Genomic DNA, 26924 nt, shown 5'->3' with positions numbered 1-26924 from the left:
CTGTCTCTGGACCACAGCGTCCGCTTGAGGGCTGGGCCTGCACTCTGTTCCCTGGTGACTCCCCGGCGCCCAGCACGGGGTCTGGCACATGGTGGGCATCGGGCTAATGTGCGAGGGATGAAAATGAAGAGCTGTGGCCACATTAAGGCTGCAGGAAGCATATGACTACCTCCACAGGCCTCTCTGAAGTTTTAACCTTTCCCACTTCTATTTTAATGGTCCTGCTGCAGACGTTTGTTACTATAAACTGTTTGTGATCCACTTTGGCCATGGGCGAAACTGATAAATGGAACAGAGGCCCCTGCCGTGGGCCTGGCCACGAGGCCAAGCGCCACGAGGCCAGGGGTCTGTCTGCTCCCCAATATTTGCCTGACGGGGATCATCTGCTTCAGGCTTTGGCCACTTGTGGGCCCCACCCCCCGTCAGTCCCAACTCACTGGCAGACAGATGAAGACCAGGGCATGTAGGCAGGGCTGTCCACGGCCACAGGGCAGCGCCAAGAACAGGGAGAGGGGGCCGGTACGGACCGTGTCGGGGGAAGACCCGCCCTGGGCAGTACCCACACACCGCACCGCTCCCCGCAGAAGTCTGGGGCTACACCAGGCCCGGACCTCTGCTCTGTAAGAGACAAACAGTTAGACTGGGGAGCAAACAGAGGGTCCAGGCCAGGGTAGGTGTGGGAGGTGAGAGGGCAGGGCGACTTCTGCAGCCTGGCGTCTGAGGGGCTGCCGGGCAGGTCCTGCAGCCAGGCCGGGGCAGAGGCAGCCACCCGGGCTCACAAGGAGACTGTGCACAGCTCAGGGCACAGGAGCTGGGGACGGCGACAGGCAGGCCGGTCCCGCACGCCGGCAGCCTGGGGGTGCTCCTGAAGCCTGGAGCTTTCTGTCAGAGCTTCACACAAGAATTCTCGGTACAGTGCCTGCTACGTGCCTGCACTCTGAGGGGCTGGGAGTGAGGAGCCTCTGGCCCCTCACGAGCTCTCACTCCCTCTGCCCCCCACCTGCCACCCAACCGGGACCCCTCCCCTCTCTCCCATCAACCTAAGAGGCCAAGCGAGCATGTCATGCATGCCTGTCGCTCTGTACACACGTGCCAGCCCCACAGTGGGTCTGGGCCAAGGCTCCGGGGAGGAAGGGCAACCTGCAAGGAGGCGATTTCCCCCAGGACACGGGGCTGTACACTGAGGGGTGGAATGAACAGCCTGGCCTCACTGGCTGGGGACGGACTCGCTCTTCGGTTCAGAGCACGTGTTCTTTCCGTGAACTGACCGTCCCCTCCCCGAGGGCCCCTCCTGCAGACCTCCCAAGGTTCAGCTCTCTCCTGGATCCCAGGACCTCAACGGCCGCCACGGAAGCCACGCGCACTGGCGGCACCAGGTCCTGACACCCAGCGTGGGCCCCGGAGCCCAGCGAGGAGGGCTGTGAACCGGGCAGAGGCCGAGGCCGGACAGGAACGTCCCACATCGGCTCCTTCCCTCGGAACCCTCCGCGTTTCGGGAGGAGCCAGCCCGGGCTGAGGCAGAGGCCACGTCCGCGGGGAACAGCCCCTGCCTGGGCGCGGCTGTGGAGCACACGGGGTCCCCCGCGGCCCTGGGCGGCCCCAGCAAAGGGCCGCGTCGTCCGAGGCCGCGCAGGCACCGCAGCCTCCCCCAACCCCAACGCCTCTCCCCCGTGGCCCGCGTGGCCGGCCGCCTACCTGCTTGTCCTGCAGGTCGGAGGAGAGCTCATAGCTCTCGGAGAGGGACCGTGAGCGCTTGATAGCCTCCTCCTCGGCCTGCTTGCGCAGGATGGAGGTCGAGTGCTGCAGCTTGGGCCTCCGCGTGCGCTGCTGCCCGGGCGGCCCCGCATACAGCCCATAGGCGCCCCCTGGCGTGTGCTCGGAGTGGTCCGGGCCCAGGCCGGAGCCGGGCGCCGAGGGGCCCTGGTGGTAGGCGGAGGGGCTGTCCAGCGACGTGCCAGTCTCGCTGCTGGGGGCCTCGCCCTCGACACTGCAGAGAGAGGACGGGCCTCCGGTGAGCGGGAAACCAGAGCCCAGGGCCCCGCAGGCGTCCCCCCACCCTCCTACAGGTGGTCCCCAGGGGCGGCGGAGGCCGAGGGCCGTGACCCTTGCCTCCCCTTGCGGTGATTCCACTTTCTCTGTACAGCTCGCCCCTCCTCACAGCCAACACCCCTCCCTGAAGGACTCTGTTCACTGTGCGTCTCCCACGGGAAGGTCGGCCCCGTGGGTCCACTGACGAGCCCAGGGCCTCGAGCGGGCCCGGCCCAGAGCAGGTGCCTAGTGACATTCACTGACGGACAGCGGGTCCCGCCCCCTCCACTCCCTCACTCCCACTGCCTGGTTTAATAAGTAAACCACTCTTTTAAAAAAAAAAACAAAAAAAACCATAATTAACAAAATGAGTCTTCACTGCAGACCTACGGGAGAGTCAGGCATTGTGCTGGTGTTTGTTATGGGCTGAACTGGTCCCTCCCCACCAACATTTGCATACTTCAAGCCCTAACAGCCAGCACCTCAGAATGTGTCTGCATTTGGAGATTGTCTTTAAGGAGGTAATTGAGTTAAAATGAGGTCATGAGGGTCCTAATCAAACTGACCGGTGTCCCTGAAGGCGAGATTAGCCCTCCAGAGGACAGATTATTAACCCCTTTTCCAGGTGAGGAGACTGAGGCCCACACAGCACAGGCCTTGTCCGAGGTTGCACAGGTAGAACGTAGGTGAGTTAGGATTAAAGCCCAACACCGGGGGCTCCCCTCCACCCCACCGCCCTCGTCCCAGGCCTGTGCAGACAGATCCCTCAACCTTCTAAGTGCCTGGTGCGGGGACAGAGGGGTGGCTTACTCAACCCGAACTCATGACCTTAGAAGACTTGGGACACAGAGAGCAGGGAGAAACGTGCAACCGAGTTTCTGGCAGCTTCTGGAGGCCTCTCCCGAGGCGCCCTGCCACTCCCCGGTCCATCGGATCCCTGGGGCCAGGGTGGGGTCCCTCTGGAAGTGGCCCAGAGGAGGGAAGGGCTCACAGACCCCGTGAGCTACAGTCCGTCCTCCAGAGTCCTGCCTTCAGAACAGTGGGAACGCCCTGCATTCAGCAGCCTCTGTGACCGGCCCAACTGCCCAGCTCCTCTCCCACTGTCCCCACGGGCCCCAGGGCCTGCAGAGCCAACTGCCCAGCGTGTAACGTGCCTCCTGGGGAGGGGGCATGGGCACAGAGGCCCTGGAGCCAGCACACCCCAGCCCGCCTGGCTGTAAAGCCCAGCACGTGCTTCCCGGCAGGCCGTCTAAGAAGAGTGCAGGCCTTCCGCTCTGGCCCGCGGGGACACACAGCGGGTCTCCTGCAGCAGAGGACATCCCAGCCGGTGCCCAGGAGCTGGGGTGTGATGAGGGTCCTTCCGTGGGGAAGAGTCCTGGGTGCCTGGCCTCAATGCGGCTGTGAGTCAAGGGCTCACGCTCATTGCAAGGCCTGGCCCCTGTCCGTGACCCAGGTGGGCCGCTCTCGGTGCCCCAGGCCCACCACCACTCGAGACCCTCCTTGGCCGCTCGTGGTCACCCGGCAGCAGCTTCCTCGGGGCCTCGTGGGTCTGTGTGGGGTGGCGGACGGGGACAGGGACGGGCAGCACTGCAGACTCTCCCGTTCTCCTGATAAGGCCCACCACCCGGGACGGACAGCTGGAGGGGAGAGTGAAGGAGCCCACGGGCCCCAGAGGCGATGGACGCCCCGGAGGTGCCCGCGGCCGACCGGAGCCCCGGCCTGCGCCACGCCTCCCCTGGAAGCACTTCTGTCAGAGCCTCTTCTGTCTTTCCCAGCAAGAGGGTGACAGCAAACAGAACCGTGTCCTTGAGGAGAAGCAGCTGGGGCTCAGCTCGCCAGGACTTTAAATCATCTCTGAGCCCTGAGTCTGCAGAGGCCACGGAGACAGGGCGGGTTCTGTGCAGGTCCGAGAGGGAAGTCCCTCCGTGCCTCACGGGCCCCTCCTGCTGGGGGCCTGGGCTCTCCCCCAGCGCCCGACACCCCCCGACAAAGGGGGTGTCCACCCTCACAGGGAAGGGGCTTGGCCCCTTACCCTTACCCCGCCCGCGCTCACCTGATCTCGGAGCGACGTGAACAGGTGTCAACAGGTGAAAGGCCGTCCCCCTATCCCCCCGCAGTGGGCCGGGCCGGGCTGGTCTGGGGCAGAGGGAGCTGAGGAAGGACAGGCAGGGGACTGCCCCCGACCCACGGCCGTGCTCTGCCCTGCGGAGGGGCCAGGCCTGGCCGCCCGCCTGAGCTCATGGACAAGACATCTGTGCGGAGTCCCTCCGTGTGGAGGCTGGGCCCCAGCAGGAGGGGCGCACTCGGGATCGGATGGGGATGGAGGTGCTTGGGGGGACGCCAGGGCTTTCTGGGGCTGTGCCAGCCCGGGGTTCCTGCTCTGCCCATGACCTGGCTCCTGACCGTCTCAAGCCAGCAGGTTTCAGAAGGTGCCTGGCGGAGAGGGCCAGGCCTCCTTCCAGGCCAAGAGAAGGGGCTGACAGTCACCTGCAGCCTCCTCTCCCCTGTGAGCCCGACCTTCGAAACACCCCTACCTGCCCACTTGTCAGCAGGTGTTCCAGGCCACCGCCACCGCGGCTCCCCGGATTATCACTCATGCCCCCGCCTCTCTTCTCCCCACGGCAGTCAGAGCAATCCTGACCGAACGGGAGCCACATCGAGGGCCTCCCTGCTCCCCGTCACACTGGGAAGACACCGTCCTTCTTGCAATGCCCTTCAGGCCTGACCCCGGCTGACTGCACGCCGGCCCCTCTTCCGCCTGATCATTCTATTCCAGCCTCACTGGCTTCCTTCCTCCCTCCTCCAGGGGCCAGGCGGGCCTCAGGGCCTTTGCCCTGGCTGTTCCGTCTGCCTGGAACGCCGTTCCCCGGATCTCAGCACGCACCACACCTTCACCTCCCTTGGGTCTCTACTCAGTGCCACTTTCCAATGAGGCCCCCACTACTCGCCCAGGTTAAAACCACACAGCCCTCTCCCCAGCATCCCTAGTCCCACACTCAGTGGTCTGCCCACCAGCACGCTGTAGAGTGTGATGTATTCTTCCTGTCTTTCCTTTGCCGTCTGCCCCCCACATCAGTATCGGAGCCCTGTGAGGACATGGGTCATTTTTCTGCGTTGCTGGCTGACGCTCCCCAAATGCTGACACATGCGCCAGACTCACGGGGCCCAGCGACACCTGCCGAGTGAGTGCAGGCACTTCCCAGGCCAGCCACCTGCCGGTCCCGGAACGTGGCTTCTTACATCACCCCCGCAGGTACATCCCACCTGCCCCAAACCTAACCGGTGACGGTCGCCCATCACCACGCAGTGACGGAGCCAGAGTCCTGAGCGGAGTCACCAAGTTAGCCCCTCCCCGACGGCCAAACCCCCCTTGGGGACAGACGGAATGGGGCCTCACCCCATTCCATCTGTCACCAAGTCCTGCCGAATCTACGTGAATGGGGTCCCTTGAGCTGTGCAATGTGGCAGCCCTTGCACGCCCCAAATCCAAACCTCAAACCATCCCGATGAGAAATGGCCAGGCCATCCTACTGCAACCAGCATGACTCACTGCCCTCCAAGAAATGAGTGGACAAAAGCGAGCAGGGCACGTAGTGCAAGAACCCGTCTTGAGCCAGAGAACGTCACTCCTTCATGGTCCCAAACACAAGCGACACAGTATTAGACACCGAGAGAGTCTCCTTAACCAGAGCCAAACCCCTGGTGAACACAAGGACAACGTCTGACGTGAAATGCCTGCTGATGACAAGCACGGGCAGCAACAGATGCTCTCAGGACACGCTGCTCTAAATATTTCAGGGCAGCGGCTAGACCTGGTCATCGACCTTCAGTCCTGCAGATGCCTGACCTGAACCCATGGAGACGTTTACCCACATCCTGGAGCTCAGGGCTCGAAGCCCCTCTGTCCTGGTTAGCACTCGCCTCTGCCTCCAGCTCCTTCCTGGGGGAGCAGGGTCTGTCCCCTGAGCAGAAGAGGCACCCTACAGCAGGATGCCCACTGCAGGCTGCCCCAGGGACACAGATCTCTGGCCCGGCTCCCAGCCTGCCCTGCACGCCTCTTCCTCACCACCGCGCTCGACGGACGGGAGCTCCACCTGTCGCCACCCAGGTCCTCTTTCTCTCTTGGGGAAGCTTCTCCCAAAGCCTTTGTCCGTCAGCCAGGACCGGACACCCCCGAGTCGGTCCTCAGCTGCACACTGGAATTCGTGATCATGCACAGACTCCCGGGCCATGTGCAAATCTAGGAATGGGCAGGCGCCTTCCCAAGTCCCTGCCATTCCCTGACAGTTTAGAGTTTCTGGGACGTTCCATGACAGTTAAGCCTGGTGCCAGCACTCTGAGAAAACACTCCTGATCCAGCAATCCCTTTTCTGGAGATCCACGCGAAGGAAATAAGACCAATACGCAAAGAGGCGAGTACAAGGAATTCCACCGCAGTGTTGTTTCTAATTATAAAAACTTGGAAATAATCTAAATGCCTGTCAACAAGGGATTGATTTAAATTAATTATGTATCAATATGCTGGAAATAACGTCAAGATGGGGGAAGGTTTAGCTTGATGGCTGTTCTTATGAAAAAGACTGGGGGACCTTTTTGGCTGACCTGAGTTTAATATAAGCCAAGAAGCCGGCCACTAACAAGAACGAGCAAAAAGCCAGAAGCAGACCCAGCCCTACCGTCCATTACAGGTATCGGATCATAGCAGAAGACCGTCTGAGCCCCAGATGGGTTCTCAAGCCTGGGCGCTTTCGCTCCCACCTTCTCCCGCCAGCCCAGGACAGACATCGCTAATCCATCACAGACTCCCTTCTGCACATCTGCCAGCACGGCGCACCACACGACCACGATGGACGCCAGCTGGGGGCGAGAGAGGCCCCGTCTGCCAACCCCAATTACAGCACAAGGCGACCTCCCACCAAGGGCTGAGACCGTGTAGCCAGGAGAGCAGCAGCCAGAGGGGATATGAGGCCTGCGGTCAAGCCTCTGATGGGCTGACAGGCAGAGGACAGAGCAGATCCTGCTGCAGACAGAACTGTGACCTGCACCGCCCTGCTCGAGAAAAAATGCTCTCATGTGGTCAGGGCTGCTCTGGAGGTGATGAGCTCCCCGTCACTGGAGGTGTGCAAGCTGCGGCAGGTCAGACACCTGTCAGAGGTGTGGCTGAAGGACTCCTGCACTGACTAGAAGCCGCCATCCATCTGCACCCCGCTGCCCTTCACTTGCATTTCTTGGCCTCTGAGGCCACACCCAGGTATCAGCTCAACTCCCACTTCCTCTACAAGGCCACCCCCGCCTGCAGCGGCCCCCGCTCCCGCACTCCCGGTCACCGTGGAGATCACCTGGGCAAGTGTGTGTGGGGTCCATCCACCCCACTGGGAGTTCTGCTCTGTGAGGGCTCAGTCCCTGAAAGCCTCAGCCTCCGGCAAAGCCCGCGACCCAAGACTGGCTCCTTCCCGAGAGGCCAAGCTCCGCACATGCACAACGGGGCCCCGAGGCTACAGAGCAGGAGGGGGCTGTATGTGTAGGGGAGCTGCACACAGAGGCGGCCACAGTGGCCCGGCCCTACCCACACCAGCCTGGGGACGCCGAGCTCTGCGTCGCCGAGTTACCCCGGGCTCCTCCTCCCCTTCTCTAGTTTTCCAAACATGTCTTCTTGCACTAGAGGCTGGTCTGTGTTATGTTTACGTTGGGAAATGGCTGGATCACAGCGCCCGGAGCTTCCGACAGCCCTGGGATGATGGAAACCACATAAGAACAGAGGACACATTTGAAGCCTCTCCGTCTCCTCTCTGCCAAGCGAGGGGCTGGACGGGCTCCTGGCCGCCGCCTCCTAGCCAGACGTCTGGGCTGGAATTCTGGCTCCACTGCTCACCAGCTGTGTGACCACAGGCAGGAATCCTTCCGTGCCTCAGTTTCCTTTCCTGTAAAATGGGGGCGATTAGAGAGCCAACTTCACATGCCTGCTGTGAGGCTTTACAGAGTCGGTACGGGAAAAGTCCTTAAAAGTTGCTCGGCTCATAAAAGCGCTTTCTGGTTGCTGTCTCCAGTTATTCTCTGCCTGACAGGGCCTTGCCTGCATGTGCCAGCAGTTAGAAGTGGGTCACCTACCCTGCCTGCTATAGGGCCCCTCCTTCTGCGGACACCCCCTGCAGCACTGAGCCACGGATGCGGGTGAGGGGCTCCCAGGGGAAGGCAGGAGGGTCCTAGAAAGGGGCCCAGGCCCCACAGCCGAGACGCCACATCCTGACTCTAGCTGGGGAGAGTCAGGGCAGGGGGCCCTCGGCCTCTTGAGCCACGGATGTCTAATTATGGCCTGTGAGGTCATGAATGACTTTTCTTAAGAAAGATGTTAGAGGAGGCTCGGGCAGAAGCAGGAACCCGCTGCTCACCCCCAACACTGACGATGCCGATGACAGAAACAATACTAATGTCTGCATAGTCAGTGGTGTTCTAAGCTGTACGTGAAGCTCATTTAGTCCTCTTGACCACCCAACACACCCCATAGGCACAGAGAGGTTGGGCCCATCCTGAGGTCACACAGCTCACGAGTGAAATCAGAACCCAGGTAGCCTGGCCTCAGAGACGACAGACGTACGCCCTGTGCTTCTATGACTTCTGAGTGAAACACACACACACACACACACACACACACACACGGGTTTGGTTATACGGCAGCAACTCTCCTCTGTAAACCTGCTGGGTACAGGAGCTGTGTTGGGTGTTTAACCTACGTGGCCTGTAACCCAACCACCATCCCTGGGGACCGAGACGGTGAGGGCGGGTGGGTGCTAGGCCACTGTCCCTTCTGTAGATGAGGAACGTGGGGCTGGTGGAGCTGAGTCACTGGGCCAAGGTCACCCATGCGGGGGACCTGACCCCAGGCGGGTGCACCTGCCAGTTGGCGGCCCAGAGAAAGCGGGTGCGGTTGACATGCCGGGGGCAGAGCTGGGGTTCAGGGCCTGGGGCTCTCGGAGTCGTGCATGGTCATGAGATAAGCCAGCCCGGGCTGCGTGGTGCCAGCTGTGGTCACATGACACGGAAAAGCCACCCTCTTCCAAGTGGGCCGGCCCCACACAGAGGAAGAGCGATCTGCAGGTCTGCCCGTGGTTAGACGTCCAGGGCTCTGTTCAGGGTTTCTGATTTCCAGAAAGGGAGTCCAGGCCAGAGACAACTGACGCGCGGCCTCGCAAGCTCCCCCTGGGCTCCTGTGACTCTGCTGCCTAGGCCACGTTAACAGGTGTGTCGCCCAGAACGGGGAGGGGACGGTCTTGCTCTGCACTAGCTTCTGGGGGAGGAACGCAGGCAGACCAGGGCACGGTCTGGAGGGGAGGGGAAGGGGGCAAGGAACTGGTGGCCGTGTCCTCCATCCCGGGGCAACAAGGGCAGGCAGGTCTGAGGGGCCACAGGCAGTGTGAAGGCAGCTCAGAGGCTTCAGGAGGTGAGGCGTTTAGCAGTTCAGCTACTGGGGAAGGGCTGCCTCGGGGCAGTGCAGGCGTTCCATTAGGGTCTGGAAAACCAGTCTTCAGGGACTGCTGTGGCTTGGGGTGGGCCGTCACCCACATACACCCACCCAGCGTGCCACGTGGGAGCCCTGGCACAAGCTAAGTGCATGTATTTAATCCCTGCCGTGGCCCCGCTGACGGGAAAATGGAGACTCAGGGTTCAGGGCTCGCCCAAGGACGCAGAGCTTGAAGCAGAGTCAGGATGCAAGTGAAGGCCATCCTCCCAGTCTTTCCCACTGACACATGCCTGGCCCCGAGGAACAGCACACAAGGACACGGGGTGGATGTGAAGGGAGAAGTGAGTGTGTAAAGGGACAAAGAGCTGGTGTGCCAGCAAGACGGGGGCAGAGGGCTTCCCCAGGGGACCGGGGAGGCCGCACCTACACTGCTCACCCACCCTCCTCCCTGGTCTGGGTGGAGGCAGCATCTCCAGGGAGGACTAAAGCCTCGCAGCCTGGACCACAGTTGGTAAGTGGTCCTCAGTGAAGACGGATGCCTAGCTGGCAACCGAAGGGACTTACGGATCCCGGCGGACACCCCTAAGCCCTTCCCTCCCAGGGAGGAGAAGCTGGGCACCCCCTAGACTGAGGCCGGGTAATGCTAGGCACCTCCCCTGGTGGGCAGGTTGGGTCAGTGTGACCTAGAAGGACCTCAGGAGGGCTGCAGGGCTGGTGGAAATCTGGGGAGGGTGGATGGAGGGCCGGGCGGGCAAGTCCACGGGGAGCACGCAGGGCCTCCAGACCCCGCCGAGGCCTCAGACAGAGGGGCTGGGGGAGGCGGGAGCCACATCCACCTCAACGCCCACCTAAACATCCAAGGTCCCTTTTGGCCGCTTAACGAGGAGCCCCATATCCAAAACGAGGGAGATGACGAGCTTTCTGGACAATCTGGAGGCGGCCCTAGGGCTCGGCAGGCTCAGGAGAATCCGGAGAGTGCCTGCTTTTACCCAGTTCCTACACTTGCTTTAATGAGGCTCTGCGGTGATCACAAAGGAGCTGAGTAAACGCGTGTCCAGCCCCAGGCGCACCCTCTTTGCTGCCCAGCAGACCCCCGGAACACAGGCTCCGCTGAGCTCCTGCGTGGCCCCCACCCGCCCCTGCAGTCGCCCCATCTCAGCCGATAGCGACTCCATCCTTCCAGCTGCTCAGGCCAAAAATCTGATGGCCGCTCTTGGCAATTCTCTTTTTCTCACGCCCAACTCCCCGTCTGTCAGCAAATTGGGCCGCTCCACCTTCAAAACAGAGCCAGCACCTGACTGCTTGGCCTACCCCCCACTAGCCCGGTCTGCACAGGCCTCACCTCTTCCCTGCCTTATGGCCACAGCCGCTCCAGCAGGCTCATCTGGCCCCTCTTACCCCTCCATTCAGCAGCTGGGATCTGTTAAAACACAACTCGGACCAGGTCCCTCGTCTGCTGTCCCTCATGGGGCTTAGAGCCAAGGCCTCACAGTGACCCAGAAGGCTCTGCAGGACCGGCTGTCCCCCTGCTTACCCTTCCTCCATGCCCCCTTGGCCATCCCACCCCCACCCTGCTGGCCTGCTGGCTGTTCCTCCACATTCCCGACACTCCAACCGCAGGGCCTTTGCACGTGCTTTCCCTCTGCTGGTGTCTTTTCCCAGATGTCCACCTGGCTCACTCCCTCACCTCCTGCAGGTCTCTGCTCAAAGGCTGCCCGAGTCTCAGCGAGGACCCCAGCCCTCCCCCAATCTTCCCCTGCTGGCATACGTCTCTACAGTGGTATGCCACCGCCTTGCCACCATCTGTGGGAATGTCTGTCGCGTGACATCTAGGCCCCAGAACAGCACCTGGCACACAGGAGATGCACACACTCTGAACTACCCCTACCAAGCCAGGGAAGCCTTTTTAAAGAAACCCAGACCCCTGGGGGCTGCTCTGTCTGCCACGTGGACCGCAAGGTCTGTGGGAGCGGGACCTGAGCCCGGGTGGGCACCAACTTACAACAAACTGTCTCAGCCGGGTTGGCTGGACCCAACCCTCAGATAAGGTTTCAGATCCTGGTTGGGGATGGTGGGATACGGAGCCACTGAGACCCAAAACACACCCAAAGTGCCAATTTTAATGCAGAAAATCCACGCAAACATGACTCAGACTGTCTAGAAATAGGTTTTTAAAGGAAAGCTGGAAGACTTTCTACCTCCCCGCTCCTAACTTTTGGGCTCAAAAGGGACAAGGACCCTCTGGCCGGACACTGACACCCCTCCCTCGCGAGGTGGTGCCCAGGTGACAGACACGAGATAACTGCAGAGGGCCTGGGGCACGTGGCCCCCAAACCGGGCTGGTCCCTAGATTCTCTTCAGAGAGTCGGCAGCCGATTCCCACCCAAGTCTGGAGATCCCGAGAATTCAAAGGGTCAGCCAGCAGTGCGGCCCCTGAAACAGGACTTCAAAAAGAGCCCCGGCTGGTTGTGACCTGTGGCCTGTTTGGAATCCTGACTACCAAGCCAAGCCCCGCATCAGACACAGAGGAAACGGGGGCTCAGCAGGAGAGACCCGGCCACACCCCTCCCCTCCCACCGCCCCACAGCCCTGGCTCTGGAAGCCCACCCTCGGGCAAGGTGCACACCTGAGGCGGAGGGCCCGAGTCCAGCTCACGGGGCTCTGTTTGCTCTACACAGAGCAGTGGCCACCATCTTCTTTTTCTTTCTCAAGTGAGAACTAGGTACCAGGAGTGTTCACTCACCCGAATTTCTGGCTTTTCTTAGATAAAATCAGAAGAGATCGCATTGCTGCGTGGCCTCTATCACTGAGCTCAGAGGCAGCCACCTGCAGTGCCCTGGGCCCCCGCCGGCCGCCTGCCCCGCAGGGCACAGAGCCGCAGCCATGGGCCCAAGTCCCCCGAAGGTGTGACTTCCCCTGGCCTGACCTCAGGTTCCCAACAGTAAAACAGTCCAGCCAGGGCCCTGCAGCAGTGGCCTGATGGCTCAGTCCCCTCCAGGGCCCCCAAGGGACGTGGCGTCTGCAGGCCGAAGCCTAAGGATTTGGCCTGACCAGCTCCCTTACTGAGGCTTTAAACACAGCCACACAGCTAATAAGATAACTTACTACAGAGTTTTGTTTTTTTAAAAAAAGAATGGTGATTTTAAAACCTCACCGGTTTTAATCTCTCTCAAGATTTTCTCTGGACCTGAAAAGTCTTATTCACCAAACCACGGATGGGGCAGCTGGGCCGCATGGGGACCGCAATGTAGACCCCAAAGCAGCCGCCCATGGGAAGGTCTGTCCTCCCCCAGGAGCCCCCGTGCAACCCCCTCCCCCCAGGCTGGTCACTTCATTCCGTGAATTGAAGCCAACTATATGACACACCCAGGTCAGGGCCAGGGACGCGGGGGGACACAGACGATGACGACGGATGGCGTTAGGAACAGTCATGGGGGTGCGTCAGGCGCCCGAGGCGGGAAGCTTCCTAGAAGGCACAAACCCTCTGCCAGGACCCCAGGCGGAGCAGCGGGTGGCGGGGGAGGGCTCTTCCCGGCTCAGGACACTGTGTGTGTGGAGGCTAAGCAGTGGAGGAGGTCAGGGTCCACTGTGTGCACAAGGGATGGGAAAGCTCAGTCTGGCGGGACACACACGGGGCAGCAGGAGCCAGAGTGTTCAGGACCTTGCAAGGCTTGTCAGGGAGGGTGCAGTGGACCGCAGGGTCGCGGCAAGGCTAAGGGAGGGTCTAGGGTTTACCTGGGGTGGGATGGATGGCAGTGGCACCCTAGAAAGGGAACGCTAACTGTGGAGCACAGGCCCCTCAGCCCCTGAGTCACTGCCTCCGCCTCCCCCCATCCTTCCCCTGCGGTGACCCTTGGGGGCACAAGCCGGCCTTGACGACGGGATGGGGGGAAGGGCTGGTCCCAGGGACAGTGATGAGCCAGAGGCCACCGAGAAGCTGGGGAGGCTGAGGATGGGGCTGAGAGGGCCCGGAGGGGAGGAGGGAGGGAGCTGGGGCAGGAGGAGGACGGGTGGGTGAGAGGAGGGGATGGGCGGTGGCTGAAGGGGCTGGCGCTCCAGGGAAGGCCTGTGCTGTGCGAGCCGGCAGGGACCTGGGCACACCTGAACAGTACAGGAAAGGGTCCTGGAGGAGCACCAGAGGAGAGGGCCCCAGCAGGTAGGACCTGGCAGCCCGGTAGGACCTCTCCCCTGCCTTGCTTCTCCAAGGGGCCGGGGCGGGGTGGTCAGTGGGCTTCCCCCGACCCCCAGCTAGCTGGGACTCGGGCAGGGCCAGTTTCGGGAGCCCGAGGTCTGAATTAGACCAAAGCAAGAGAAATGGGGTTCACTCCGACCCTGTGTCCAGCTGCAGGGAGGGCTCGCAGCCCTGACACCGGCCCTGGGTCTCCACCCCCGCGCCCCTTGGCCTCTGTGACCCGCAGACCCCTCGGATGGCCCCTGAGCCTGGAACAGCCCCTCCCAAGCCGCCCAGCCACCGTCCTCCCTGACGAGGGTGGACAGGTCGCTGGCCTGACTGCCCCATCACCTCCGGGGAGAGGGCTGTGGCCGCAAAGCATCCGCTCCCCTGCCCCGAGGTGTGCGCTGCCGGGGATGAGATCCAGCTCAGCTCCGCCTCCCGCCTCCCGGGCTGCAGACTGGCTCTACTGGCACCAAGGCCTCCAGAAGTGGTTTTTATATACGTATAAAAATATAGGACTCAGAACAATGAACTTCTCAGAGTGGGAGGCTATTTTTAGAGCCCTGCTAACTGCGCCAACATTCAGCATCTCCCTGTTTGTCAGACGCTGCTGGCGAGATGGGCCTCGGGCAGGAGCGGGGTCTCCTCAGGACACGAGCGCATCAGGAGAGGGGCGGTGTTGGGATACCCGAGCTGTGGGGCGTGGGGGCCACCGCGTGGCACTCCCCACCCCAGGTCCTGAGTGCCCACACGGCCCTGCAGGGCACTCACCACTCTACGGTGTCCCGACGGGAGTCGGCAAGAGTATGGGCGGGTGGCCCACACCCCAGGGTCCGGCCACCCTCCCCAAGCCTCAGTTTCCCACTTGCAGAGCAGGAGCGAGGCCGCCCCCTCGGGGGTATGGAGTCGGGGACCCGTTGCCGGGCAAGGAGCCCTACAGACAGCTAATGCCGAGCCTAACTGGACAGGAACCCCTCCAGGGGGCGGGGCAGCGCCCTTCCTCAGACAGGCCTGTTGTCACCAGCGCACGGCCAGAGGGAAGGAACAGAAGTCCGCTACGCAGCCAGGCCCTCGCCCTGTGAACATATTTCCAAGTCGCTCTTCCGGCCCTGGGGAGGTGGCGGCTCCAACATCCCTGGCGCAGGCCTGACTCCTAAACATAAAGAACGGCTGTCTACCCGCCTGCCTGCCGGAGCCCGGGCTGGACCTCCCGGCAGCTCATCGTGAGTCACTTAGGGTCAGAGGTCAGCACCAACAGCCTGCAGTCAGATCCAGCGAAGGCCATCCCATGGGGTTCAGGGCACGGCAAACGCAGGGCATAAAGGCCACCCTGGCAACAGGGAAGGGAAAGGCGTTCTGCAGCTACCAGCCCCACCTTCCCCCACCTCCACTGTCTCCACTGCATCGAGCAGGCTGGTTATCTGACTGCCTTTTCTCCTGCATCTTGTGTCTCTGCCTTGGAAAGCTGGGTGGGGGCTGCATGCTGCTGGCCCCTTGCTCAGGCCCCCAGGGCTGACAACAGGGCTCGGGGAGCTCAGTGAGCATTTGCTGAATGAGTGAATGAGCGATGCTACACGAGCGATGCCACCAGTGGCTAAGGAGCCCCAGTGAATCTGGGAAGTAGCATCCCTCGTTTGTTCGCTTATTCACTCAACAAACACAGAGATGAGAAGGATGAGGCCCACTGGATGATCAGGATCCAGAGCTGGGCATCAGGCGAACCTCCCAGCCTCCCCTCCCACACCTGTGCCCTCTCTTAGCTACTCCTGGACCAGGGGCCGCGTGCCCCTAACTTTCCCTGTAAGACCTTTGGGCGGCGCCCTCAGCCCCTTGGCCAGGCGTTTCACTGGGGCCGCCTCAGTCAGGCCCAGCAAGCCCGCAGCCGGGCTCACTCCTCCCTCGCTTACAAGCGGGGGCACCGATGCCTGGGGTGGGGGGCAGACTCATCCGACTCCCCCGACACACCCACAGCCGTGACGGGGCCTGGGACTCTGGATCTGTGCCCACGCCTGCTCCCTGGCCCTGCCGCCCGGCCTCGGCAGCACCAAACGGCCGCAGACTCGGGCGAGTTTCTCTGAGGCAGAGACGTGTGTTCTGCACCCAGAACGCCGCTCCCCAAGCCTCGAGGCTCAAAGGAACAGGGGCCGCGTGCAGGCCACCTCTGCCCGCGCCCACCTCCCCAGCCCTGGGAGGCCTGCTGGCCGGCCCCGATGGGGCCTCAGATGGGAGGCAGGCACAGGAACCCCTCCACAGGCGGCAAATGTGCGCTTTTACCTGGGCTGGAATCCAGCTGGCGGGGAAGCCACAGGCTCGGGTGGAGGCAGGGTCGTGGGGAAGGGGTGAGGGCCGACACAGGCAACCCCCAATCCAGCCCAGCCAGGGCCTCCGCTTGGCGAGGGGCTGCTCACGTGGCATCACCAGCCGTCCCAGGGGACCCCAACCTGCCTGAGGATCTCAACCCACATCCCAGGGACCAGAGCACCAAGCCAGGGGACAGGCCTAAACCAAGGGAAATGGGGCCTCTAATGACAGTCCTGCAGCCAAACTCAGGACGGGCAGCCTTTCCAGAGAAAGGCTGGAAAAAGCCTTTTATTCTCCCCAGCGCCATCTGGGCGAGGACCAAGGGAAGGGTGAGGTCCAGCCATCTGGGACCCTGCGCCTCACCCCCAGGACAGCTGGCTGGGAGGCCTGGCACCCACCCTGCCACTCCTCACATGGGCACCTGAGGGGCAGAGCTCTCTGGGAGACAAGGGTCTCTGCAAGGGGAGCTCACGAGGTCTCAACACAGAGCTCCAGATGGGCAGCTAAGGATCAGGCCACATGGGCCCATATTCCAGCTTGGTAACAATCAGACGGAGCTGGACGGCAGCCACACCTATCAGAGGGCAGGCGTTCTCCCACTGCCACAGTCCTCACCACTCCCTATAGCCTGCCCACACCTGGCCTGCTCCTCTCCCTCACACCGCCTTCCTTTCAGAGCATCTGCATTTGCTTGCCATGCTTGCAAAGGACCAAGATTCACAACTCAAAGAGCAGAAAAGTCAGATCTGCAGCTCCGGGATCTGCTGTTCCCAAGGAACCTGATTTAGAACACCAAGTCCCGAGGGGCAGGGTTCCAGAATTCCCACAGCTCTGCACAGCGGTGGGAACGCCCAGGCCTTCCACTCTGTCGCACCCTCCGAGCGTTTGATTTTTGCAAGACCCACCGAAGTGGGTCCACGTGGCTGACGATCCACAATCACATAGCCGTCATGGCCACCAAACTTCAACTCACCAGACGTCCTCCTTCCTCAATGTCATGCGACTAGGATATAACTTAAAAAGCGTTCATCCAAACCTGGATGCCCAGGTGACGTCCTGGGGTTTGCCCACCCTCAGCAGCCCCCTTCACCCGTCTGTGAAAGGAACGGTGCCCTGCAGCTCGGGAAGCGCCCACAGGGAGTGTTGGGCGGCTCTGGGAGGAGGTCAGACCAGGTCGAGCTCCAGCTGCCCCACTGCCGGGCCAAGTGACCCCGGGCAGGTGACCTCACCTCTCCAGGCTTCCGCTGGCTCATCTTAGCAATGGGTATCACTCCTGCCCGCTACCCAGCAGGCAAAGGGGAATCAAGTGAGCACAGGCTTTGCCAACTGCAAGCCCCCGCGTGAGCGCTGGGGGTATTTCTGCTCTGCACACGGACGGACAAGGGCTTGGCCAAGAGCCTTGGCCGGGTTTGTTGAGGCCGGAGAGAGATGTGGGAAACGTGGTCTCCAGTCCAGCGCCAACCTAAGCACTCCCTGCTCGGGAACCAGGAACACCTTGGTGCAACGCACAGAGCTTCATCCTTTCGCTCCACCCACAGGCTACCTGAAAGTTTACAAACCTCTCCCCTCACCGGGATCTCATGTGCACACAGCATCACCTCTTCCCCGTGTGTATTTTCTTCTTGGCCACTTCCTACCGCCTGCCCTCTGCCAGACACTCATCCCGGGCTGAACCAGGGCGGTCCTGGTTGGTTTAGACCGTTTGACTGCATGAGGATGACTGGGGCTTCCAGTCCCTGGGCGCACTCGGAAAGATTTTTCCAAACACACACACACAGACACACACACGCATGCACACAGCCAAAAATCTTCCCAGCTGAGCCAAATTAAATACAGAGGCCTCTAGTTATTTCCATACGCGCAACATGGACTTAAATAAAGCAGTTCTCTGTGGCAGGCTCCAGCAGACTGGGCTGGGCCGGGCCCCAGGGACCCTACCCACCCCACTCCTGGCAGGGCAGGCAGGAGGCACCAGCTGGGGAGGTGGCTCGGGGGAGCGACCGGGCAGAGAGGGGACATCCGGCACGCAGGCCTCCCATCTGCAGCCCACCCTGTCGGCCAGGGCCCGGTGCAGGGCCCTCTCGGAGCCCGGGACGCTCTCGGCCCAGCTGTCCAGTCCCATCCTAGACAGTGGGCCACCAAGCTGTTCTCGCTCCCTCCGCTGCGAGAAAGCACTTTCCAAATTGCAAATCATCCAAGTCCTTGCCGACCTAAAATCTTTGTCACGGTCCGACTCCCTGGGGCAGTGCCCATGCCCGCTCCCACGGGGCCCTGCCCACCCCTCCCCTTGTGTTCCAGGCTGTGGCACTGTCCATGCCCTTCCCGGGGCACTGGGCGCCCATGACGGAGGGGGCACAGCCCATAAGAGGCCCCCGGACGCCCTGCCCGATAGTGAGCTGACCCTGGGACGGGCACACACGTTGTGCGTCTGTGTCCTCGGGGCCAGCACATCCTAGGATGAGTGAAGGAAGGAAGGAACTGACAGTGACAAGAATCACTGCACAGCAGCAGGTGACAGCCACGCCCCCAGCGTGCTGAGCATCTCACAGGGAACTGACTAACCATCCAACAACTTTTTCCTTAATAGATGTTTACTCTTTAGAGTAGTTTTAGGTTCTCAGCAAAACGAAGCGTTGAGTACAGGGTTCCCATTCAGCCGCCCCGACACGTGCACAGTCGAACCCCAACACCACCTCCACCAGAGCGGCACCTCTGTCACAGCCGGGAACGCGTGGACACCGCGCCGTCCCCCAGGGGCCGCAGGTCACTGAGGGCTCACGCTCGGAGCTAAAGGTAGAGGCAAGTGCTCTATCACCTACCCATTTAGTCGACAGAGAAACTGAGACACAGAGGTAATGTAACTGAGTGAGTGGGGGAGGGGGGAAGGGGGGAGGCCGACCAAGGCACCGGGCCGCCGGCCGATGGGCCACCGTGTTTCACACCCGCACCTCTGCAATCTCTCACCCCCCTTGCCTGCCCCCCGACCCCCTCCTGCCTCTCAGGACCTGGACGTGCAGCATCGCCGACAGGCCCCCACCCACACGCGGCAGCCGGAGCCGGAACAGCAAGGGCCTGGGGAAGGATGCTGCCCCTCAACCTCCTGTAACAGCGGCACACGGCTCTCCCCTGTCTGGCACCTGGCAAGCAGGAGCTGCGCAACCTCGGGCAAGTGACTAGGCCTCTCTGTGCCTCAGTTTCTTAGCCATAAGATGGGGGTGTTGTCCAGCTCACAGGGCTGCCGTGAGGGCCACATGGTAACGCACCCAAGTCCTCACCTGGGGCCTGAGAATCAGGACGTGCTGGGGGCTGCGTCCCACGGCGCCACGGGGACCGGGTGGCTGGAAGGCGGTGGGTGGGTGGCAGTGGAAAGAGACGTTAAGGGGAGGCCTTTGCTCAGAACCGGGCGTCAGACCATGTGGCCCAAGACCAGCCCCCACCTGAGCAGAGCGCGGGGTGCGCTAACTGGCTGGGCACCGGTTCAGAGCAGGAGTGGGGCGGGACTCGGGCATGCTGTGGCTTTTTAACTGAATCTGGCTGCGGGCCCGCTGTGTGCCCAGCACTGTGTCAGACGCCGGGGTGGTGACAGTGATGTGTTAACATGTTCCTAAGGACCAGACCAACTCGTATTTCCTGAGCACCCACCGTGTGCCAGGCTGAGACACAATGCGGGGCGCTGAGGGGGGGTGGGTGTCAGGATGACTCCAGCCTTCTATCTGGAGCCCTAGCCAGGGTCGGGCGGGGAGATCTGGGGAGGGGAGGCCGTAAGGAGCCGGGGTAGAAGCCGCAGGACACAGAGGAGGGACGAGGGCCTGGTAGAGGCCCGGGTGGGAGAGGGGCTGGCCAGGAGGGCTTGGAAGGAGCTGCAGTGGTACATGTGGATGTCTCTTAAGCCAGAGGAAAGAGCACTTGGGGGCCACGTGTCAGGCCATCCAGAGGCCAGGCAAGATGAGAGGCCACTGTGTGGGGGGACAGGGGCGCAGAGGCCACTGCTACCCCACCACCGGGCGAGGGCAGCCCCGGGGCAGCAGGCAGGGACCCGTGGGGACACTGGGCAGGGAGCCCAGTCCTGCCTGGGGGCCTGCGGGGTGAAGGCCAGTGCCTTGGGCATCCCACCCGACGACCTGACGGAGGGGCCTCGCAGGCCTGGCCTCCCCCGGGGGCTGGCGCCACTCGGGTCTCAAGGCCGGGAAACCGGGCCAGGCTCTGGGTTCCCAGGCTGGGCCACCACAGCCAAGGGCCATTGGAGGAACGCGGATGTGCCCCAGGGACCCACCCCAGCCACACGACATCTCCACTGCCAGACGTGAGGCTGACCGCACGACAGGTCCTTGATTTAAAATCAACAAAATGTCTGGGATTTGCCTCAGAGTAATCCAGAGGCAAGGAAGTAAAACTGCCCATGGGAGCCATTCTGCCATTCTCTCTACTTTGGATATGTTTGGAGTTTTCCGTAAGAACGAGTTTAAAATCATGCCAAGAATCTGCTGTCCACATCAAGGCCTAGCATCTTCCTGGGCCATTCTGCCATTTTTACTGCATGGGGGAAAAAGCCCAGACCCTGCACATTTGATTTATGGCTTTGAGAAAGTCAAGGCCGGAGGGAACAGAGAAGCCGCATCTGCGGGGCCGTACCTCGCCCTTCTCGCGGCAGAGGAAAGAGCCGTTTCCCAATCACTTCCTCTCCGGCCCCAGCACGGCACTGAGCTACCCTGGGGCCTGTCCAGGGTCTACATGGGGAAATAAGACCGATTCATAAGAACCCGGGAGCAGCCAGCAATTCCTGAACAACTGCCACCAGCCCCTCCGCGGGGGAGCCGTCCTGTCACTGTCAGGGGACCTGGAGAGCCCTTCTCACGCCGTGTGGCCTCCCGGGTGACCTCACGGGCCAGCAAACATGTTTATGAGATGCCAGGTCACTAGCCAGAGCTGCAAGGGCGCTGCACCCACTGCGACGTGGACTCTGTGCTCTCCACACGTGGCTGCTGGGAGAACCCAGTGCTGCTGTTTGGCCTGGGGTAGGGGGGGTCCCACACATTCCTGTCTGCCCCCCGCCCCTTCCTGCCTCTGCCTCATCCTCCATTCTTGAAAGCCCAAGCCCTCGCCACAATAAGGTCAGGGAGGGGGAAAGACATACTTCAACCTGAAGACCAAATCTACATTGTACAAAACTTGAATATGTTATTTTCATTTTCTCGCCTCAGTTTCCTTGTCCGTAAAATGGGAATAATACTTCACAAGGCTCTTGGGAGGTTCAAATAGGATAAGTGTGTGTAAGATTCAAAGGCCACCCGAATGTCAGATATTACCATTTTTATTCTGTGGCCCATTCCAGTCTGGATCAGACCTGTGCCAACTCCAGACCCACCAAACCCAGCCAAGCCCTTCCCCTTCCTTGCAGGTGCCCAGCTGCACGTTTCCCAGTCCCTGGGCAAAACACTCCACTGTCCATCCCCCGTGGGAGGTTTCAATCCTCAGCTGTAAGCAGAGGCTAGGAGCACACACACAAGCCCACGGGGCGTGTCGCCCTTCACCAAGGCTGCGATCTGGGTCCTCCAGTCACCGCCGCCGTGCACCACGAGCAGCCTTGGCCCTGCTTGCAGTCAAAAAGAGGGGCCACCCACTCCTGTCGAGGAACAGCGCCGTGGAACCCCTCAACTCTGAAAGAGTGAGAAGCTACCGTCTACCAGGTGTTTACATTACACGTTTAAGCACTTTACGTGGATCAACTCGTGTAATGAGCTCTTACCATCACTCACCTTTTGCAAATGGGGAAACCAAGGCACAGAAAGTCTAAAGAACATTCCCAGGATCACAGAGAGTGTGAGGCCCAGGGCAGGGTCACAGGCTACAGTATCTGCCCCCCAACCGCTGGACCAAACATCCTCCCTCAGCAAATGACCACAGGGGTCCCACGGTCTTCATAGAGGTGGAAACCGAGGCCCAGAAAGGGGACGTGACGTGATGCCTGACGCCAGGGCTCCCAAGGACGCCTCCTCTCTCTGGAATAATCAGGGTAATAATCAGGATAAATAATACTGACAATGACCACAACTGATACTTACTGAGCTCTTTCTATAACACAGGAAGGCACCGTGTTTCACTCAGACGACTGCATCCAGTTCTCACACCACCGAGCCTCCCAGCCAGAGACAGAAAAGCAAACACCGTTTGCTTCCACCTTCCATCTTCAGGCATCGGGAAGAAAGCGCACACAGTGGCAGACAGACACGGACCCTGCCCGGACCACAGCCGTTTCAGGAAACCCAGACGAGGAGGCTGCCTCCCAGCTGGGACTCTTTCAAATTTTCCAGTTTTTTTAATGGTCCTTCTCTCCTCCCATGGGATGGAATTCAACAGCCCACATGCATGTGTGTCCCCTCATGACGTCAAAGGCCATGCCCTTGGGCTTCCTCACCATGCACAGGCCAGCTACGTTCGCACGGGTCCCTCAGCAAGGCAGGGGAAGTTGGCTATTGTCCCTGAGACCCCGTGCCACACTGAGACTGGCCTGGGAGTAAGCGTGCTACCCTCCAAATGCGTCAAGTACTTGGGACCAAGGGCATCCTCCAGCATCCTGCTGGAGTGTCTGGGGAAGTGGCTCTGGGGTCTGTCAAGACATTAGGAGAATGGAGAGAGATGTCATCAACCTGCCTATAGCTGGCACGTTTGGGGACACTCTGGGAATCCTCACAGCAGGGGATACTAGACTCCTGTTCTGTGGTTTGGGAAAGATGCAAAAGGTTCTACTTGCGATGTGACATATTTTGCTGAAGATTATTTAGTCCGAGAGGGAGCAGAGCCTGGCTGTGAGGAGTGCAGACCTCAGAGCCAGGCAGACGGAGTTCAAAGCTCGGCTCTCGGGATTACTGGCTGGTGACCCTGGGCAAGGCATGTAACCTTCCCCCAACTGAAAAATGGGCCCAGCAGAAGCTCTTTCTCATAAACTGCTTTGAGAACTAAGTACTTCGTACAGAGTTCACCAAATGGCAACCGCTGCTATCGTTATTATTATACCAACCTTTGAACAAAAAGGAAAAAACAATGTCGTCATAGTTTCCCCATCTATACAAAGAGGGAGGGGACTCTGGCCACGGTTCTACACCTGGGCCTTAAGTTCACATGAGACTGTCTTCGTGTTAGGAAACTGCAAACCAAGGAAATGAAATGGAAAGAACGGTCCTTTCCATCAAGGAGCAGAGAAGCTACAGCCATGTACAAACAAGGCATTAAAAGCTATTAAAGTCAGAGCAACTAGGACCAGGCCCAGCGCCCCATGCAGACTCCAGAAACCAGCAAGAAGGAAAGCCCTGAGGATACGTAATGATGGGCCGAGGGCTGCCGTTCCTTGTTGGGCATGTACCAGGGGTCCTCAGTCACCAGGCAAAGCTGCACAGGCCCCACTTCACAGATGAGAAAATCCAGGCTCAGACAGGGGAGGCAATATATCTGAAGCCACGCAGCTGGGAAGAGTCAGGGTTCTGTGCAACCCCGAGGTCCAGGCCCCGGGGCTCACGGCTTCACACGAGTAGTCTGGTTCCCCTACGTCGAGCCCAGGGCCTGGCAGAGCAGGTGCTTGGTGACTGTTTGGTAAGTGAATAAAGGAACACAGGAAGTGTGACGTGGCTGCCCCTGGGGCTGCACACGCCTCTCCAGAGAACACAGTGCCCTCCGGGCCGGAGAGCGTGTACATCCACGGGTGCACTGCTCGCCGTGATGGCCGAGCACAAAGCACAGCCGGGGTCTCGGGGGCACACGCCCAACCCAAGTGCAGGCCCAGCAGGCAGACGAGCAGCAGTTACCACGCCACGTCCTCCACCACGACTGCCACCACTTTCCCCTCAGTAGCCACTCACGCTGCAGGAACAGCCAGATTCTCTAAGGCCACACCGACGACTTCTTCAAGAGCTGTAATGGCCTTTAAACTCGTCACAATTTGCTTTTTGAGAACAAATGATAAATCACACTCAACAGCCTCTGCGCACCCTCCCCCCGCCCCCCAGGAACACACAGTTCCAGGGCACCCGGGCTATCTCCACAGGACTCTCTCCTGGCTGGGTCCAAACCCATAAGCCCTGTGCCGTCGCCTTGCCTCCGTGCTTACTGGGCGGATATTCCACGCGTCATCATAATGCAGAGGAAATTTACAAAAGAGGAAGGAAGAAAATCCAATGGGTCCCTGGTGGTGGGAAGCACCTAGAGCTGACCTGGGCCAACTGTGCGTCTGACCGAGGACGGGGCAGCCAGCGCAGCGAGGGCTTTTAGCCGCCCGCTGGGAGGGCCTCGGGCCCCTCCATGAGCCAGCAGCACCACTCCCTGTCACAGATGGGGAAACAGAGGTTCGCAGGGTGTGGAAACTTGCATAAACTCACAGAGCTGAGCTGGGCTTTGGAATAACGGCTGTCTGCCTCCCCAAGTCCTTCTTCCCTGACGCCCTGAGCCGCCCTGGACCCACGGATTCTCCCAGCAAACCACGATGGCACATTCCAGAGCCCAGCCAGATAACACCCGCACACGCATATACTGAGCGCCTGGAGCCCTGTCCATACTCTTCCAGAAGGACCTATTTGTCCAGTCATCACGCTGTTTGACTGTGCAGCCGGCAGTCCCGTCCGTGTTTCGGAACCAAAGCTGTGCAAATATTAGCACAACCAGCTCAGAGTCCGACTTCCTTGAGCGAAAGCCCAAGGATGGCGGCAGGGCTGGCAGGGACCCTCCGCAGGCCTCCATCAGATCGTGTGGGTTCTACTCTGGGCTCGCCTTATAATGCTCTGGTCGTGCCCCTGGATTCCCTGCCTCTCTGTGCCCATGTGGAAAGGTAGGGTGGGAGAGGCTCGAAGAGCAGAGCACCCAGGACAGGTGCCAGGCATGCTGTTGGCCGGGGGGCGCGGCCGTGCCGGAACAGGTTGCCTTGGACCTGTTACACGCTGGGGGTGTCCCGAGGCCTCTGGAGCCTGCTGGGTCCTCTCTGTGTTCAGAGACGGGGAGATGGCCCTCCCGGAAGGACTCTGGGCTGGGGGCAAGCTGGCCAGCCCAAGGAGCACCCTGCTAAGCCACCACAGGCCAGGGCTGCGCTGATCCTCTCCCGCCCTCCCCCAGGCACTCCGCAGCAAATGGGCCCCACCTGCTCGGAGGCCCGAGGGTGAGCTGCGGGCTGGGCCTGAGTAGGGCTTAATCTCCAGGGCACCTGGCCCGGCAGAGACCAAGGAGGAGCAGCTGCTCATCACCAGCTCTGACCACAAAAGGGCCCAAGCAGGCTTCTCTATATCTAGAAGATTTAGACTGGCTACACGGAGGGACTTCCAATGAGAAGAGATGCAGGACGTAGCAACATGCAGAAGAGGTGGCCACGGACATCCCAACGGGAAGGGTGGCACTGGACAAGTCCTAACGGACGGAGAGACTCCTCAGGCTCTCTCTGCTGGCGATGGAGGAGGCCCAGCCAGCAGAGCATGCCGACTACCGTGTCCCCGCCAGCCTGTGGCCCCAGGAGTACAAAGACTCTGAGTTTTGCTCACTGCTGTGTTCCCAGTGCCTAGAGCAGGGACTGTATACAGCAGGCACTCACACCACAGAGCCTTGGTGCGGACAACAGAAGGCTGAACCTCAGTTTGCTCCCCTGCAACATGGGGATGCGGTACCGCAAGGACAAGAATGCAAAGGAATACCGGGTGGACAGCTGCGCACGGCAGGGGCACCGGCACGTGTGGGATGCGAATATCGTGACCCCACCCCCACCCCCACACCACTCTCGGACTGATGCCATTGACTCCAGACAGCTGGTCCTGCAGCTGCAGCCTGCCTGGCCTCCGCCCCAGACGCAAGTAGCCATGGTCCCTGGGAACCACACCCCACAACCCCACGTGGAGCCTCAGTCCCAGGGCCCCGGCCCCTGAGGTGAGGTTGGGGGGCGCGGAGAGGAACATACATGCGTTCTCAGCGCAGCTGCCAGACACACACTGCAGAATTTCTGAACTCAGAGATCGAACGGCTGAAGGTGGGCTCCCGCCGCAAGGGGCCCGACACAAGCCAAGACAGTTTGTCAACAAATCCCCTCCGCCCCACAGCCCTGCTCCTCCGGGGGGCCTGCAGACAGCTCAGGGGGCAGCTGTGCTGGCGGGAAGAGCGAGGAAATCGATATTCCCAGCACATACACACTCTCTCCCTCTCTCTCCATAAACACAGGCCCTTGGACGCTCAGCCAGCCACCCGCAGGCCCCGAAGAAGAAGAGGGATGATCTCTAGGGCACACACTCATGCCCGCCAGACTCCATCCCGGGCCGCACCAGACACACGTCAACAGACGCCCCCAACCCGACCAGCGGCCCCCTCGCAGCCCTGCTCAGACACAGCAGCAGCCACACAGAACTCGACCTTCCTGCCCCAGGTGCCCCGCTGCACTCCCAGGCGTCCCCGCCAGAGCACACCCGGGCACCTGCGCACAGCCCCGCACACTCTCCCCGGGGGCCTCCCGACAGAGCGGACACAGGCCCAGGGTCCAGCATCAACAGGCCTGACACCTCCGCCGGCCTGCCACCAGACACAGCACAGACGCCCGCTGACCACGCTCCCTCCCACAAACTCCCGGCCCCCTGCGGGCCGCCTGCGCCGGATACCAACTCCCAGTGGTCTCCCCACGAGACTCGCCCACACGGGCTCCCATCCGACAGTCGCTGACGAGCGCGAATGCACACCCTCCCCCGTTCTCGGGCCGCTCCTGGCCCGCACGCACACTAACGGGGAGCGCTGCCCCCGGAGCCCCCCAACCCCTCGCTCACACTCACTTGGACCCGCGTTGCACGACCGCACAAGCCCACCCCGCTCAGCCGGCCGCCCCGCCCCGGCCCTTACCCGCTGTCAAGCTCCAGCTCCAGCAGGGACTGCGTCCGCTCCGAGTTGCAGTGCAGGCACCACATGGCGGCCGCGGAGGGAGCTGGCGGGGCCGGGCGCCCGGGACCCAGGCCG

General features: G+C 61.2%; 1 protein-coding gene across 7 annotated transcripts in view; it reads right to left on the bottom strand.

The window, feature by feature from the left end:
• Window positions 1-26924, bottom strand: part of IQSEC1 (IQ motif and Sec7 domain ArfGEF 1) — a 108666-nt gene that overhangs the window by 36749 nt on the left and 44993 nt on the right. For 5 of the 7 annotated variants that reach the window (XM_024763366.1, XM_024763364.1, XM_024763370.1 and 2 more), the window contains exon 2: window positions 1696-1987. In XM_024763366.1, coding sequence (XP_024619134.1) covers window positions 1696-1987 — 292 coding nt within the window. Of the gene's footprint in view, window positions 1-1695; window positions 1988-26810; window positions 26919-26924 lie in introns of those variants that run through there. The other 2 variants (XM_024763367.1, XM_024763365.1) reach the window with 1 other exon arrangement.

The sequence above is a fragment of the Neophocaena asiaeorientalis genome, unplaced genomic scaffold (genome assembly GCF_003031525.2).
Source record: "Neophocaena asiaeorientalis asiaeorientalis breed wild unplaced genomic scaffold, Neophocaena_asiaeorientalis_V1.1 scaffold433, whole genome shotgun sequence".
Classification (NCBI taxonomy): domain Eukaryota; kingdom Metazoa; phylum Chordata; class Mammalia; order Artiodactyla; family Phocoenidae; genus Neophocaena; species Neophocaena asiaeorientalis.
This window is presented reverse-complemented; position numbering and strand designations above follow the sequence as displayed.